Source organism: Rattus norvegicus, chromosome 19, assembly GCF_036323735.1.
Source record: "Rattus norvegicus strain BN/NHsdMcwi chromosome 19, GRCr8, whole genome shotgun sequence".
Taxonomy (NCBI): Eukaryota; Metazoa; Chordata; class Mammalia; order Rodentia; family Muridae; genus Rattus; species Rattus norvegicus.
Window position 1 is genome coordinate 72,495,780 of NC_086037.1, and position 18,238 is coordinate 72,514,017.

The 18,238-nt window shown below is 46.0% G+C and overlaps 1 protein-coding gene across 14 annotated transcripts in view; it reads left to right on the plus strand.

Annotated features, from left to right (window-relative positions):
• The window catches only part of Pard3 (par-3 family cell polarity regulator), a 549,854-nt gene that overhangs the window by 518,360 nt on the left and 13,256 nt on the right, over positions 1-18,238 (plus strand). For all 14 annotated transcript variants that reach the window (XM_006255828.2, XM_039098024.2, XM_017601367.3 and 11 more), the window contains one exon: positions 14,485-14,605. In XM_006255828.2, the coding sequence (XP_006255890.1) occupies positions 14,485-14,605 (121 nt within the window). The remainder of the gene's footprint in view (positions 1-14,484; positions 14,606-18,238) is intronic.

The window sequence follows — 18,238 nt, forward strand, 5'->3', positions numbered from 1 at the left end:
TATTGAATTATACCAGATGATTTTTGGTGATTCTATTGATGATGAGTGAACCATGACAAAGACATTTTGATGAGAGAGTAGCAAACCAGAGATCAAGATGTATCCATCTCGACACTCTCAGTTTGAAGAGTTTCGTGGGTCCAGGTGGTCAGAGCAGCATCTGCCATGAGGCAGGATTGCTGGGAGCCAGCTTTCAGGTAGCATTTAGGATGTAGACAGTATACATGTGTCTTAATTAGGGTTTTACTGCTGTGAACAGACATCATGACCAAGGCAACTCTTACAAGGACAACATTTAATTGGGGCTGGCTTACAGGTTCAGAGGTTCAGTCCATTATTATCAAGGTGGGAGCATGGTAGGATCCAGGCAGGCATGGTGCAGGAGGAGCTCAGAGTTCTACATCTTCATCTGCAGGCTGCTAGGAGAATAGTGACTTCCAGGCAGCTAGGACAAGGATATTAAAGCCCACACCCACAGGGACACACCTACCCAAACGGGGCCGCATTTACTCCAACAAGGCCACACCGCACAAGTGCCACTCCCTGGGCCAAGTATATACAAACCATCACAACATGTAAGGGACTTTGAGAGCACATGGGCCACTCTAGCTTCCAGCCCAATCACTGGCTGTATTCCCTCGTGGAGGAACAAAGCCTGGGACAAGAGGAAGGGTTGAGTACATTTAGACTGAAGTTATAAGAGCAGATCATAAATAGTAAAAAGGCATAAAATAAGTAAAAGCAAGGGACACATTGAAAAGCTCTTAAAATTATCGAGAAACGGTGGTACTGTGGAGGTTTGAAGACGAAACACTCCCTTCGGCTCTGCTTAGGCTCACGTGTCTGAACACGTGGTCCCTGGTCGGTGGTGCTGTTTGGGAAGATTCCCGAACCATCAGAAGGTGGAGTTTTGATGGAGGAAGTACGTCACTAGGGGGCGGGCCTTGTTTCCTCTATAGCTTTTCCTCTGCTTCCTGTTGGTGGCTGCAGTTGTGATCTCTCAGCTCCCCGTAGCACTACTGCCCTTGTGGACCCTTCCTCTGGAACTGTAAGCCATCATAATATGGTCCAGCTACGAGCTTCTTTTTCACACGGTAATTTTACCACAACAGAAAGTAGCTAATACAGACATACAGAAAGTTTTCTTTTGTGTTCAGAAATATCCAACCTTCTATTTTCTTGCTGCCCCCTTCTCTCTCTCCCCCTCCCCTCCCTTCCCCCTCTTCCTTCCTCCCTCCCCTCCCCCTCCCTTCCTCTCTCTTCTTCCCTCCCTCTCTCTTAAGCAAAGAAGTAGTTCCCCACTCTTTCTTTAACTAAAGCGATGTCTATTACAAACTGTGTAGGCTGCGTGTGTGTGTGTGTGTATCTTAGTTGTACTATATTATTTCTCATTTTTGAGTAATTTCAGGAACCCATATAGAAATTTGCTATTATTTTGAATTAAAATACAATATATAATCAAATCCTGCATCACACTGGGATTTTTATCTTTAAACAGGTATCTTTCTTTTCTATAGAATTTTGCAATTATGCTATCATTAAAGACAGGAGAATGCAAAAACAAAGAAAACGTTAGTCCTGGATTCTGTGTAATCATGTCATGATTAAAGAATTAAAATAATGGTTCGATAATTAGTTTCTATGCTTGTGTGATTAAAAAAATTCTTCTAATATGAAAAAGAACATGATAATCATTTTATTTTGTCACTGAAATCTATCAGCTTTTGTAATTTAATTTCCATTGCTTTTTTATTTCAAAGTTCATAGCTCCTTTTTTTTCTTCTTCTTTCCCTATTCTTTTTTTTTCTTTTTTTAAATGTGGGCATTGAATTCCATCTGTTCTTTCCTCTTGAATGTCTATCTCAGTTTGAGACACAGACCTTAACTCGGGGTCACAGCTGGCTAACCTTTTTATCCCTGATGGCTTTATTGAATGAATAATACAACCTTAAGCTTACACCACCTCTCTCCCCCACTGAAATGCCTCACATGCTCTTACTAGTTATAGGAAAGTTGGAGAAAGGCAACCTGTAGGAGGAGTATACTTTGAGGGTTATTAACCAGGTTATAATGACTTCGTGAGCTGTGTGATTTCTCATAGACGTAACACCTTACAGGTGCTTTCCAAGCTGCTTTTAGATTTGTAGGCAGGTGTACCCGAGGTCATTTTCCCCCATCGCCTGCTTTTATGGCTCCTCAGGTTAGCTTGCTGGGAAGCTGACTCAGGATCAGACCCAGCGTCTGACTGTTGCCTTCCCTTTGCCCATTTCCTTCTGTAAGGTGTGGAGGGTGTCACAAGGTCACTAAGACTCCTTCTCTCTACTGTCTCTGGGGTTTTCAGCCCTACATGGTTCTCTCATCAGGCACCATCTGTTGAAACCGTTCTATTTAAATATATGGGTTTTTTTTTCCGTAAAAACTTCGATAGCTAGTTTTACGTTGATATGTTTTTTAAAATTTTGTCCTGTTTTGTTGCCTTTAATTATTAGTAGATATGTGTGTGCAACACTGTGTGAATGTGGAAATCTGGGGATGACTTGGAAGTTCTCTGTTTCCACTGTGTGGGTTCCAGGGATAGAACCAAAGTGTTGAAGTGTCTCTACCCACTGAACCATCTCACCACTACACTAGTAATTAAAAAAAAAAAAATCCAAGTATGGGGCTCATACCCCCAGCTATCTGGGAAGCTGAGGCATGGTGATGGCTTAAGCCTAGCAGGTCACAGGCAGCCTGGGTATCATAATAAGACCTCCTTAATTAATAGTAGTGATGATGATGATGATGATGATGATGATGATGATGATGATATAAATGTTAATACTAATACTTTTGTGACTTAGGCAAGTGTTTCCTCTGAGCTGTCCCTCCCACACAAGCAGTAGCCCTTCTGAGTAGAAGCCAGCCTGAAGTGTGTCTGACTCCTGTCAGGGAGGGCTCCAGTGGTTTTTTCTTTGTGTGCTTACTGCTGGATCCTAAAGCTCTATGTGCCTTTGTACATCTGAGCTCTGCAGCTAGAGGTGTTCCCCTCAAGTAAAGCTAAATCCCCCTCACTCCTGCATGAGACCACTGACAAGCTAATAAGGAAGAGTGATGACGGTGATAGAGAGAACTGCTTATAAGACGATGGGGTTGTTACCAGGGGCCACAGAGGACGGACGAGCTCCCCACCAGTGGGGAGACCTCCCTGTGATCCGCAGAGCATCCTGGGACCCAGAACTGCTTTTTATCAGAACGAACTTGGGATTAACAGTCGTGATGACCAGCTTTTTAACCCAGAGAGTATAGCTCTATGGTTTTAATTTGTTATGATTTATTATACTGGAATTGGTGCGAAATGGCCAACAAATCACGGGTGTCGCAGCCTGGAGATGAATTTTATCAGCCGAGCAGAGGGAGCGCCTGTGGGATTTGCACAAGCCTCTCATAATTCTTTTCATATCACAGATGATGAGGAAAACTGTAAAAAGAAACTGAAGGTGACGTGGTATTCCCTAAGTGGCTAATTTCACATGTGCTCACAGACACATATAAACAGAGCTACTTGGTCTCTGTTTAGATGCCACTGTGCAATTTAAAGTGATTGATTTGTTCACAGGCAGAGATCTATTTACCCGAATTCCGTTAACCCAAAAAGACCTTGGCTCCGTGTCTTGTATATCTGAGTTATCTATGGAAAATGGAAACATTATTTAACAGTTATAATAATTTACTTCATGTTTATATTTGACTGAATTTAGATTTACCCACCAACATAGGAGTGCCAAGTTGGGAGAAAGAGCTGTCCCAAAATACCGAACACCATAAATACCGTCCTGCCTCACAAAAAAAAAAAAAATCTGCCCCTGTTCAAAGCTAACTTCACAGGCATAATTAATTGTAACACACGTTCTTGCTCCGCAGCCCAAAGAGAAATTGAATTCAGGTGTTTGTGAAACATGTGGGGGGGGGGGGTGTACTGTGAATTTATGACCTGTGGCCTGAGTGTAAAACCCCAAGATATTTGCCGCTAAAACTTAATGAAGCTTGTGTGGAGGAGCTATTTTTACTTGTACTTTGGTAGCTGGTGCATCTTTTGGTTTAGCCTCCTTCCATTCCTCATCCGTCTCGGAGCCTACAAGATGGTGGGAATCCTGTATCCCTGCCCAGCATGCTTTAGCATTAGCAGCCTGCGAATCAGTTTGCCTCACGTCATTTTGGTCTGTCCAAATTCTAACTTAGCAATTTCAGCCTTGTCAGTTGGACAGGTGACCGGAAGCAGAGCAATGCCTTGAAACACTCCCTTCCGACAAAAAGAAACAAAGGTTTTCAAAGGACGGCAACCTTTGACCTTTTCTGAAGAAAGCGAAGATGTTGGGCAGGAGAGACGCCTTAGTCACGTTGCTGTGCCAACGTGAGCACCCAGGGACACCCTCAGGACTCACACAGAAATCCAGGCATGGTGGGCTATACCTGTAACTTCAGTGCTGGGGAGACAGGGACAGGGGGATCCCTGCAACTTACAACATAACTAATGAGCTCCAGGTTCAGTGAGACCCTGAATTGAGGAAGACACCAGTGTCAACCTCTGGTCTGTGAGTACAGTACTCACAGATCACATACAACACACACACACACACACACACACACATACACACACACATAGATATATACATACACAAGTGTATACACATGTGTACTACACACACATACACACATGCACACACATACATGCACTACATGCACACACATGAACATACATACACATATGCATGCACACACACATATACACACATGCACCCCCACACAGAGTAGTGTCCTCAATTTCATTGTCATCTCCCTAAGAATAACCACCATGTCTCAGAGGACAGATCTCCACTACGTCCACCTCTGCCTTGCTGCTTGTACCTCAGGTTGAGCAGAATGCTCTGGACTTGAATGCCAGGAGGAAAAACAAAAGAGAGTGTTCCCTTCTAACGGATGGATGTAATGAGTTTAATGAAGAATCTGTATTTGCTTACTAATTTACAGCAACTAAGAATTTACTTCTGATGTGTGTAGATGAAAACTATTTCTCTGGCAAAAGAAGATCAGGGTTAATCGATGGGATTGCTAACCAGCACAGAACAAAATCAGTGTCAGGAGGTGGTTTCCTTGGCTTTGAGCGGGTGCCATAGTTTGGTGTTTCTGCCTAGATTCCTGAGTGCAGCAACAGCCCCTCCGTGATTTGCTGTCTCTGTTTAAGGGCTTATCTACCTCTGCTCTATCGTGCTGACTGTCCTAAAAGGCTTACAACCCTTCATATCCGTGGTCTACATCACAGTGAGACATTGTTCAATGATGTGAGGTATTGGCTGGTTATGGCTCCTGCTCCCAAGACAGCTTGACAAGTTTCCCCCACATCGGTTGCTCCTACAGTCAGTCTCTTTCTGTCCCAGTCTCCCTGTTGCTTTAAGTGACATCTATGAAATATCCACCCTTCAGAGTCAGTGTTGGGATGCACAGCTGGGCACCAGGAGAAGACAATTCTACAAGAAAGGGAATTAGCTTGTCTCAGTCAACATGCTTTGAGAAGGGATGGTTTTGAGGAGTGCAGAGATGGCTCAGCTGTGCAAGCACGAGAACCTGCGTTTGATCCCCAGAACCCATGTATAAAATGATGTGTGGGTGGTGCACACTCTGCAATCCTAGTCCTGGGGAGCCAGAGTCACAAGGATATGAGGGCTTGCTGACCTGTCCAGCTCAGCAAAACAGAGGAGTGTGAGCCCAGGTTCAGCAAAGGACCCTGTCTCTATAAATAAAGTGGAGAGTGGGCAAGGGAAAAAAAACCTAGCATCATCTTCTGGTACACACGTGTGTGCATGTACACACACACACACACACACACACACACACACACACACGAATAGGATACCTGTCAGAGCGATGGAAGCTTCTTGGTAGGAAAAACGTTGATTGACTGTGGATTGCATTATTTCCAGGATCTGAAATATCTGGAAATTAACTTCTTGTGTTTTAATTAGGACCTAGAATAATGGACCCTTTGCATCTCCAGTAATTGGGTGCCAAGCACAGGTGTGAAATTCGCTAGCATTTGGAATAGAATTTTGAGCTTAGGCCAGAAAGTAAATTGGTGGGGCTGAGGATCGGGCAAAAGTGAAGTGGCTGTGAATGGAGGCCGGCGTGGATAATGGACATTTGCTGAGCAGCTCTCCTGTTGAAATAAATGACCTGAAGTCTACCTGATAAGCCCAGGACCCTAAATGAATAGCTCTTTGTAGGTGACTTGTGAGCAAGCTCCATCAGCCCCTAGGACTCTGTCTCAGGGTTTTACTGCTGTGAACAGACATCATGACCAAGGCAACATTTCACTGGGGCTGGCTTACACATTCAGAGGTTCAGTCCATTATCATCAAGGTGGGAACATGGCAGTATCCAAACAGGCATGGTGCTGGAGAAGCTGAGAGTTCTACATCTTCATCTGAAGGCTGCTAGCAGAATACTGACTTCCAGGCAGCTAGGGTGAGGGTCTTAAAGCCCATACACACAGTGACAAACCTACTCCAACAGGGCCATACTTTCTAATAGTGCCATTCTCTGGGCCGAGCATATACAAACCGACATAGTCTCCTTCAAACATAGACACTGGGGACATAAGGCTCACCAGATCGCATCCAAATTTTCTTGAGTACTGATTTTTTTTTTTTTCAGAACAAAGTGTGGTAGGTAGTTTTAGTAGAGATCCTCCCATCCCCAAAAGCAACAATTCACCCTGAGCATTTGGGACGATATCTACTGAACGTACGCCATATCTCTGGTGTTCCACGGTTTTATTTGATAAGGTATATAGCGGACATTGATTTTCCAGTTGTATCTTCTATACCAGTGTTTACTTGGCGGACTTTCTTTCAGGCCAGCACTTTGCAGGGACCATCGTTATAAATGATGGTGTCAGAATCCCCCTGCACAGCAAGCACCCATTTCCTCCGTTCTTTTGACGAACCTATTTCTGCAACAGGCCATGTTTACTCAGTTCCAGTGCAAGGACAGAGTTGTGTGTGTTTTTAGGTCACTCTAATGAGTGAGAGCCACCCCACGCCACTCTTCTACATGACTGAGCTGGGAGAGGAGCGTAAGTGATTGGGGGTTTGAGGGAGGGAGCTCTAGAGAGCCGCACTGCTCTGAGGGTGGCTCACAGCTAAAGACCTAGTAAGGGCTGGTCAGTTCTGCTCTGTTCTTGACTGAGCTCCCCTCAGTCTTAGTGCTTAGGTACAGACTTAGTTTAGTTCTGTGTCCCCTACCCCCATCTCTCTCACCCTTTGTGTGCATGAGCCTGAATGTATGACTTGTTAGCCTCAGGCGTCTTCCTTCGCCTCTGTCCACCTTGTTTTTTTCGAGACAGGAATCCTTGCCGCTCTGACTGGGTTGACTGACAGGCCAACAGGCATCTATTTGTTTCCACCTCGCAGATTTTGCTGGTTTTTATGTCAACTTGACATGGACTAGAGTCCTTTGGGAAGAGCGACCCTCAGTTGAGAAAACACATTGCTCTGTGGACAGGCCTGCGATGTATTTTAATTAGTGATTGATGTGGGAGAGTCCAGATCACTGTGGGGCACGTTACCCCTTATGGTCCTGGGTGCTATAAGAAAGCAGATAGAGCAAGCTGTGAATACAAGCCAGTAAGCAGAATCCCTCCAGGCTCCCCGCCCTGTTTGTGTTCCTGCCCTGACTTCCTTCGGCTGCGGAAATGTGAGAGTAGTAAGCTGAAAGAAACCTTTCTGTTGCTATAATAGTATAAAAAATTAAATGCTGTCTTCTACCCAGCACTAGGTCTGGTAGCGCAGTGCCCCAAGATATCCGTTAGATATCATCATCTCAGTCAGCAAAGCCTCTCACCCACTTTGCTCCATCCCGTACCACACTGCTGATGGCTTCTCTCTGAGCCTGGCATCAATCTCTGTACCCACCTAGTTCCCCAGGCAGGCTGCCACCATGCCAGAAATATACGTCTCAATTCTGTGATGGCCCAGTGTCTCCACCACCACAAACTCTCTTAAATCACCACATGAAAGAACACACAACACAATAACCTCTGATCCAATTGATAAGATAGAATTGCCCAGACACACAAAGCCATGCATACGCATCCATCCCTTAAGAACATTCATAACAACCTGTAAAGGTGCAGAGAGGAATCTTAACATCCACTGCCATGTTCTCTAGGCAGCTTCTCCTTCGCTCCAGTCTCCTCCTCTCTCTAAAACTTTTCTCCCTCTCATCCTTCCTTCTCGTCCAGTGACAGACCTCGTTCTATCCTGTACCTGCCTTCACCTGCGTAATGACATCATCCCATACCTTTCCTTCTCAGCAGCAGAAACCCTGAGTGATACACAGTGTTGCCACCATATCCGGCTTTTCCTACGTGGCTTCTGGGAATCAAATCTGATGCCCCGTGCTTGCATGGAAGTTACCGACGGAGCTATCTGCCTGGTCTTGCTTATATTTACATTCTTACACTGTGGAAATGTTCTCGTCAAGAGCAGGAAAGAGCATACCCGTGACAGTCACGTCGCAAACCACCGTCCTTACTGTTCCCGCAGGTGTTCCGTTGGACAGAGTAAGCCAAACCGGCCACGTGCAATTATCAGTGAGCTACGTCTGAGAAGCTAACAAATTAACACAAGTTCAGTCGTTCCAAACAGCACACATCTGTATCCCATTACTGCGGGTCTGGAGTCCAGACATGGCTCAGCTAGATCCTCCTCCACTCAGGGTCTCATAGTGGACAGTGAAGAGGTCAGTGAGGCTGGCTATTCCACAGAGGCTCTGCCGGGGAAGTCCAGACCTCCTTGCTCTTTCTTTGCAGCCATGGACCTCGGGGCAGGCAGCTCAATAGGCATGGACCCCCTATTCTTATCAGGGTGGTTATATAAGTGTAATCTTACATACCCAATAATGGTGTGACTTCACCTCATCAACTAGAAACAAATGTGGGTCCTGTCCACGCTTGAGGGTGAGTTCCAGAAAGGCAGCATGTAAGAAGGTGAGCCTCAGAAATATTTGCTGAACATTGGGCTCTGCCACTGGTGGTGGTCGTGAATAAGACTGAGGAAAAGATGTATGGGTGCTCATTCTGAGAGGCTCTGTAACGGTGTTTTCCTCAGAGGACAGCTGAGGGGAGAACTCCATACAAAGCTGGCCTGGGAAGTTAGGAGACGCTTCATGGAGGTGGAATTTGATTTCCTGGTAGAAGTTTGAAAGCTGAAAGGAGAGGGTGGGGAAGAAAGAACTATTTGAATAAATGCATCCCATACCATGTTTAGCTACTTTCTTCTCCAGTGTCAGATATAACCATCACTGTCCCCTTCGGGGACCAGGGAAGGCTGGCCACAATCCAGTTAGGTCTATTGTCCACCCTCCTACTGGTGTTCACATCTTCCATGGGCACGGCCAGAGGCACCAAGGTACCAAATCCCTACTTAACAAACATATGCCTGGCTTGCCCTCCATTTAAATCTGGGGTCTGAATGTTCTACCCTTGATCTAGGTTTTCAGAGTTCTGTTGCTTAATTAAAAAATGCAAATGCCACGGTATTTTTAGTCTGTGAAGAATTCATCAGTTTCATTAAGCATTCCTTTCCCTCTGCAAACTCTCTTTGCTCCTCTAAGAAGCTGGGTCAGAATTCAGGCCCACAAGAGAGTGCAACCAGGCTCCGTGTAGATGGGAAGGAGAAGGTGAATTAGGAGGCTGTAAGGACGATGCCCGTTTTCAGATATTTGGTACAGTTTAGTAGCCACCAGGCATTCGCTTTGGATACTAGAATCTGTGGATGCCCAAGTTCCTTATATGATATTTAAAGATATTTGCATATGAAACCTGTGAACATATTGCCCCATATACTTTAAATCCTGTCTCTAGGTTTGCAACACCTAACACCAGATGAGCCCTGTACAACCTCTCAGCATGCTTAATTACGTACAGAAAAACAGCAGTTTAAAAGTTAGTCGTGCTTTGGCAAAATGGCTCAGTTGGTAAAGGTAAAAAAAAAGGTCATCTCTCCAGCGCCGACAGAGGTCATCGCACTCTTGCGACTTTAATGAGTGGCTTGATAAACATCTAAACTTCTAAAAAGCAAAGGGGCCAGAGGGATTGCAAAGTGGTTAAGCGCATTGGCTTCCCTTCCCGAGAACCCGGGTTCAATTCCCAGGACCCACCTGCTGTTAGAACCTTTTGTTAACTCCAGTCCCAGGAGATCTGGTGCTCTCTTGTGGCCTCTGTGGGCACATGACATACAGGTGTGCATGCCTGTCAAACACCCATACATATAAAAACATACAGGAAAAAAAATTAAGTTGTGATCTTAACACTTTCCCCTCCACCCCCAATATTTTCTACCCCTGGCCTCTTGAGCCTCAGGATGAACTCTGTCTCCAAACCGGTTGCATCTGTTTCTCAGGACTGCCATTCAGAGGCCACATGGCTGCAGTTGACACAGAAGAAATAAATGACTCAAGAGAGCAAACAGAAAACAGCAATGTAGAATATAAAGTGGAGGTAGCTACTGCCTGCCAACTGTACTCTTGTGTTTGACTTGTCCTGAATCAAAAAATACATTAAGTCAGTGGTTAAATTTAAGGTAAAAACCGTATTTATAATTTCTGTTTTATTAAAAAACGGAAGAACCTGGGCTGTGGCAGCACACACCATTCTTTTCTTTTTTAAAAAACTTTTTATTGATTGGTTGCGACTCTCCCATCATGCAGTGCAGTCCTGTTCCTCTCCCTGTCCCTTCATATTCACCCTTCATCCTTGCAACCTCCTCCCCAACACACACACACCACTACCACCACCACCACAACAAAGCGTAGAAATCTTCTCATCATGGAAGCTATAGTGTGTCACAGTGTGCCCCACAGTGAACCCCTCTGCTGCACATGGAAGCTGTAGTGTGCCCCACAGTGAACCCCTCTGCTGCACATCTCCACTTGAGAATGTTCACTGCAGTGAGTCATTGGTCTGGTTCAAGATCTCAGGCTTCTGTGAAACTGTCAATATTGGACCCTTCCCATTTTCCCGTTGTTGCCCTGTGTGTGTTGGAGATCCTGTAGCTTTGGGACAGCAGGGCTGGCCTTTTCATGCATCCCAGCAGATGATACAGCTGTTGGGATGGGCTGATTCTAGAACCCTAGATATGGGTCTGGGTAGTAGTTAAGTTGGTCAGCCTGTCGTCTCTACCTTACCTGCACCACCAGGGGGAGATCTCCAGCACTGCTCCAGCTAGGGGTGGCACACACTTGGGAGGCAGAGGCAGGCGGATTTCAGAGTTCGAGGTCAGCCTGGTCTACAGAGTGAGTTCCAGGACAGTTAGGGTTATGCAAAGAAACCATGTCTGGAAGAGAGAGAGAGGTAGGGGAGGGGGGAGGGAGGAGAAGAATGGAATTAAGGGGAGGAAGGAAGGAAGGAAGGGAGAAGGGAAGGAAGGAAGGAAGTCCCTCATCTTAGCCCCTCCCATGGTATGTAGACGCCCCTGTGTCATGGACTCTTTAACCCCATTGTCAGTGAGGCACTGGAGCTTTCTCAGCTGTAGAGCCCGATGTTGAATGTACTCCTGGGCTCTTCCCTGACTGGCTGTCTCACTCTTCACAAGTAGCACACCCGTCATATTCTCCTAGATGGTCACCCTCATACCAGTGAGTGGGGACAGGTACGGTTGTACAACTTGTGCCCTCACCCTGTACACCAAGAGTGTCAAGCTAGCAGGCCTGCAGAAGCTCCACTTACACTTGGCACAAATAACAGAAAAGCACACAAGGCCCACCAGGGGGTTCCACGTCAGGTGTCCTGTTTCTATGGACCTCCAAGTCTCACTACACCATGCACGTATGGTAGGCTAGAAGTCTCTGTAGGACCAGGCACAGAAAACAGCAGAACAAAACCTACATCGTTATTGAACTAAAGCAAATCTTCTTCAAATAGTACATATGTGTGCATGCAGACACACACACACACACACACACACACACACACACACACACACACACACAGAGGCATGTATGCACATACACATGCATGTACTCAGTCAAGCTACAAAAGCCAGTATTGCAAGAGAAAATGAAGTGTTAGCAGTTGGACTAAAGGTGTCTTTTGTGTGTTCATAGAGAGAATCCTAAACCCCCATCATCTCTGTTCAGATCCCCACGAGGTGGGGGTCTCTGGAAATGCAATTTATAGACTCTTCATTAAGACTTGTTTTGACTCAGTCATCCCTTGAATCTACTTTGGTGGTGGTTGTATTTTATTCTTCACCGGTGTGGGGAAAATAGGAAGAAAAGAAAAAGGCCAGCTTTAAATTGGCGCTAGCCCTAGTCTAGGTTGATTGGGATGTGTAGGGATTAGTCACTGTTGCTAATGAATATTTAAATCTCCTTTGGCTTTCTTGGCAAAAGAACTCATCTGAGTTTTCAAAGCCCAGATTTGAATGATTGGCCCGTCACAGCCTGGCCTGAGAAACAAGGAAGCTGATACAATAGTTCCCTCTCCTGAAGCCAGGTCTCACCTCCACACTGCCAATGGGTATTCCCAAAGGGCGCTTGATGGCCTTCCCGTCCTCGGAAATCATCACCATCAATCATGAAGGCATCGAAGCCCGCCTTCAGCTAAAGCCAGAAAAGTGGTGTTGCTGGTTTAGGGCAAACCTGTCTAATTCTGTAGAACACAAGCTTAAAGAAACCAGTGCAAAGAATAAGAACTGGGCAGATTTGGAGACCAAGGCCCAGGATAGTTCTAGGGCTGATTCCAGAATGCCATCGAGGTTACCAAAACTGAAATTAAGGACCTCATCAGCCACCTTGTTGGGGAATGACTTTCGCCTCATCACGGACAGTGGAAGATTGGTTTCCGTCACTTGCTTGGATTTCACGAGATACGTAAATGCACAGCTAATGCATGGAAACAGTTGAGCAGTGGTCCTGCTGAAGTCAGAGCACTTTCATAGTTAGTCTTGTCTCTGACCATCCTCCCACTGATGCATGCTGGGAGCAAAAAGCCACAGTCATTAAAGTGACAGTAATGTTAAAGGGACAGTAAGGTTGGAAAATGCTCACTTTTCCGTCACTGCGCTGGCATCTAGACCATAGCATGCCTAGACAGTCACTGTTGGCATGGAAAAGAAGGAACTGTAGGCTGGTAGTTAGTGCTAATGTTCTGGAACGAGAGATAGCTGCAACTCTAGTAGGAATCGTGGCCTGCGTGCTTCAGAAGCTTGGAGGGAACTTTCAAGACTGCACCAGCAGCTGACTGGTTTGAAACAGCACATTTACAGATCTGTTAACTTTCATGTTCTCAGACCGACCCACCCAAAACATTTGTGGAAATGTCAGTTTCCACACTTGGCGGGGTGAGGGGAAGCTCTGCCTTCTCTACCAGTCTTACAGCTGTTTGTAGAAAAGGAAGCTTGGTGCTGTACAAAGTGAAAGCATCATTGTTTAAGCAAGTGGTTTGCTTAAACACTACCTTACTCTGTGTTTCTCATTATACCGTGAAAATCATATCTTGTGAACATGTGATGACATGTGAACAGGAAACTGATGAAATAGCAATATGATACAGTATTTCATATCACTGAGGACATGCACACATCCACACATCCACACACAAATGATGCACATGCATACATTCACATATATATGATGCACATGCACACATCCATATATGTATGATGCACATGCACACACCCACACATGTATGATGCACATGCACACATGCACACGTGAACATCCACAAATTCACAGATATATACATGCATAAACATACAATCATGTATGCACACAGATACCCACACAGGTGCATATACTTTAATTGTTTGCAGCTCTGCAGAGAAAATACGCTAGGCTGGCCTTGTACTCCTGAACCACACCTCCAGCTTCATTTTAAATTTTGTTCTTGTTTTTAATTTGATACAGAATCTCACCAAATGGCTCAGGCATGGCTAGAACTTTCGATCCTCCTGCCTCAGCTTCCTACAGAGATGCCAGAACCATCGGTATATGCTACACCTGGCTTGCGAGGCTGGGTGTTGTTGCTGTTTGGGGTGGGCAGTTAGTGTCAGGTCACTTGATTAGGATGATATTGATGGAAGGTAATTATCTCTGCTTCATATGTAGAAGTCAAAGAAGAATGGCGTGCTCTGGGCTAGGGAGCTGGAAGAGCTAGTCTGGACTTGGCTGCCAGCACCTAACCAGATTATAGAAAGGAAGTGAGACCTCGAGAGATCACTACAAAAGAGGTCTCCAAACACAGTTCACCCTCTCAGAGCGCTACTGGAATAGCTCCAGTGAGCCCTAAGTCCTGAGAACAAATGACCATTTCAAACGCCCAGATTTTGTTGTAAAAATTCACTTCCTGTTTGAGCAACGTCCCACAGCTAGCAGCCCTTTACCCACCTCACAACTGTGATTTATGGTTTCTTTTCTTGAGGGTGCTCATGGCTGCCCCTTCTCTTTTAGCAATCGATCCACCCCTAGCAACCATGACCGGATACAACGTCTACGGCAAGAATTCCAGCAAGCCAAACAGGATGAGGACGTGGAAGACCGGCGCCGTACCTACAGCTTTGAGCAATCTTGGGTGAGTACTTGGTTCCTCGGCCCAGCAAATAGGCTGACAGCCGCCCCACAAGAGAGGCCCCTGAGCTATGACCTCAGTCCTTTATGAAATAAGACGAGATGGAGCCAAATCTCTCTGACCTTTAGCATCCTGACCTTTCCCCTCATTTCCATCTGGGTTCCATCATTGCTAATTTCATTTTGTGTCTTGTTCTACCATCTGTCCGCTGGGTAATCGGTTCAAATCGCCGTCTGACGAGACACCACCACAGAATGTCTGCTCTCCTCCGCGTTTGTTATTAAGTTTACTCAGTGCCTTTCTGTAGAACAGAGCCAAGTTCAGCTCTTGATCCTTTGTGTCTATGAGACAGAGATTGTCAGTTCTCGGTTCTCTGACCTGCCTGCCCCACCCCTCATTCCCTCCACCTCCCTCACCCCTCCAGTTTCTTTTTGTTTTGTTCTGTTTTGTTTTATTGAGACAGGGCCTCATACAGCCCAGGCTGGTCCCCCCAATCACTGTATAATCAGGAATAACCTTGAACTCCTGATCCTCCCACCTCTCCCCCCAAGCATGGTACATACACTTCGTGCCGATTAGCTGTGGTGCTGGGCAAGCACTCTACCAACCAAGCCACATTCCCGGCCTTGCCAGGTATTTGCCTCTATTCTCGCCCATCCTGTGCATGGCCACCTTGGAGCTCTCTTTAGAACAAGACTGTAGCTGTTACTCCTGTGTTCTGTATCTGCGAAACCAGGTGGCACTTCTGGGTAGAGAGCCGTTAGCAGAGTTGGGGTTATAGACAGAGAAGGTTTGTTTGGAAGGCTTTCTCAGGAGGACGGGAGTGAGTCAGTAAGAGCCGCTCTAGGCAAACACCCCTCTGGGCATTGAACTTCCAGCCCTGTGGTAGTTCAGCTCCCACCGACTGTCTGGAGGACTAAGAAACGCTGTGATCGAGATGGGAGAGACCAACAGGTAAAAAGCCAGGATGTGCTATAGTCCTGATGAGGATTCTGGGCTCAGGACTGGTTAGTCTGAATAGGGGGCCGGGACTGTGCGGCTAGAAGATGGGTCACCTCAGTAACTCAAGTGTATATAAGAATGGGCAGACACCTAAGAACCATGGTGAGACAGCCATGCTGTCCTTGCACTTGAGGCACAGAAGCAGAGGAGACTAGTGCCCAGAGGTTGATGAGTCCCTTCAAAACAGTTCTTGAAATAAAGTGCGTTGTACTGGATTTATGGATAGGGTGGAGGAAGGATGGTATGAGAAAAGACTTAAGTTAGACATGACGATCCTGTTTGACCAGAGGAAGGCTGGCCCTCCCAGCTGAGGTGAATCCGGCAGTGGCTGGTTTGAGGGGAGAGTGAGCGAAGGTAGAGATCTGGAGAGAGTTCAGCCATGCTTGGCTTCTACAAGTCTCCTGGAATGTCAAGGTGACCTCGGTCCAGGCCCTTCTTGCTCCCAATACCCAATCCATCCAGTGTACTGTGCAAAGCAAGAGACCTTCAAGGGTTTCTGATCAAGGAGCTTAATGATCATTTGGAAGATTGATTGGGAAAGAAAACCTGTAGCCTTCACCTAGGATCAAGTGAGGAAGACCGGCCTTAGAATGGCCAATGGCGATGGGAGACCAGCGTTCGGGTGTGAAAATGTCCCAAGTCCATCCTGGCCTGACCCTGGGTGCTACAAACCAATCCAACACCTAAACAACTGTCCAGTTGTCTTCTGGAGCTGTTTCTCTTAGAGGTGTTTTCATTATAAGGGATTTGATTCATCCTCTGGTAAATTGAGTTGTCTCTGTAGTGACAGGATGGAACTGTGATAATGTACACTTGTTTGTTGTGATTGACTCCATCTATCCCTGAGAGGTTTCCTAAAGCAGGGTTCTTATGTGTAGTGAACAGATAGTTAACTGCGTCTGAAGAGAGTTACCAGCACAGTGTGAAGCTGAAGGAGAATGCAGCCACCACAGATGGGAGCAGTTGTCACACACTCTGCTCTAACCTGTAAGCCCCCCACACTGCATGACAGTCCCCGCTGTCAGTCAGTCTACTATGAGGCACACCATTAGTTACTCAGGAATGCGACTTTCAGGCCAGCATCTTCATGGCCTTCGTTTTTCGGTTAATGACTTGATCCGTAAAGTTCTTGAAGGCTTACCGTGTTCCACCGTCACACAGCTCGAGAGAACAAAGCCCCGATAGAAAATTGTGTATTCCTAAAACCCAGCAGTGGAGCTGGTGCAGAGAAAGCCACTCTCCGTTCTCCTGCCTCAGCCTCCAGCTAGTGACATTGTACCCAAATGAAGGCACTTCAAGTTTGAGGCCAAGTGACTGTCTCTCGGTGTAGGATATTTTCACTGAGAGAATTTGGAAGGATTTTAGAGAGGTTTGAATGAGGAATTGTCTGTGATTCGGGTGTTTCCATGCCATCTCTTTAATAGGAGCAATCACTCTAGAGAAAAGATAGAGAAAACCTGCACCTAGGAAATTCATCTACCAAAGGTCATAGGTCAGATTACAGTGTGCCAGGTGCCATTGTAACTTTAGACAGTATGGCCTATGTATCGTTTCTCGTGATGACAAAGCAGCCAGTTACTTGGATGGCAAACTGGTCACCTTAGATATAGAATAATTTCCTAAATTGTGGATCAGAGGTTGACCTTTTCTTTTTATTTTTCATTTGCGAACAGTCGGGGTCTCTCCCTTTTGCTGATCACATAAGTGAGCTTATAGCAGCCGCCATTCGGCTCTGCTGTCATCTTAACATCAGCTCTCTTTGTTCCCTCAGTGAGAGCTGCTGGTGTAACCTAGGCAGAGCGTGAGCTCCTCTTGTTTTTACTGCCCCTCCAGTAGCTAGGGATCTTCTTTCTCCCCATGTGTTTGCTGACCTGGTGGCTCCCCTGTACTCGGAAGGTGTGAGAGCATGGTCTCCCATGTTTGAACAGTCCATACTCGTTTCTTTGTTAAAGAACATCAAGTGCATCTTGATATCTTAGGAAAACATAGTGCACATAAGCTGAAATACTCATTCCCAGTGTAGCCAGGTGTACCCGATAGTTTCCTAGTCAACAACTCCATCTACAGATGTATCGTACAGAGAGTTTCCTAGCCAATGACTCCATCTACAGAGCTTCCTGAGGCAAAAATTACTGCAAGTAGCCCTAAAACCTCACCTATTTTGGAAATGTTCAGTGCAAACCCCAGCGGTGTGGGATGCACCTGCTCATGGGCCTCTGTTCAAGTATCTGGTTTGGAAAGAGTTGGTTTGTGGCACAAAAGGCCTTTAGAAGAGCACGGGCCCAGAAAAGTTCTGAGCTCTATAATTGGAAATCATTCTCTCAGGTTGAGGAAGAGGAAAAGCAGGTTCTTCTCCACCCATGCAGGTGCAGCCTAAACAAATCCTTAACTCTTCCCTGAGGTAACTCAGGGCAAGTTACTGAGAGGTTGCTGGGGTGTTCATTATTATGAGGTCTTGGGTTTAGATGGGAGCTACAGTTGCTCAAAAAGAGGTAAATTGCAGACAGTGCACACAAGAGTACAGAATGCTGGGGGACCCATTCAACCCACAGGCGATGTGCTGGCTGGAGCAACTGAGAAGTGGGATAACAGAGGCTTTAATAATATTACTAATTCCTCTCCATTGCCTGTCAG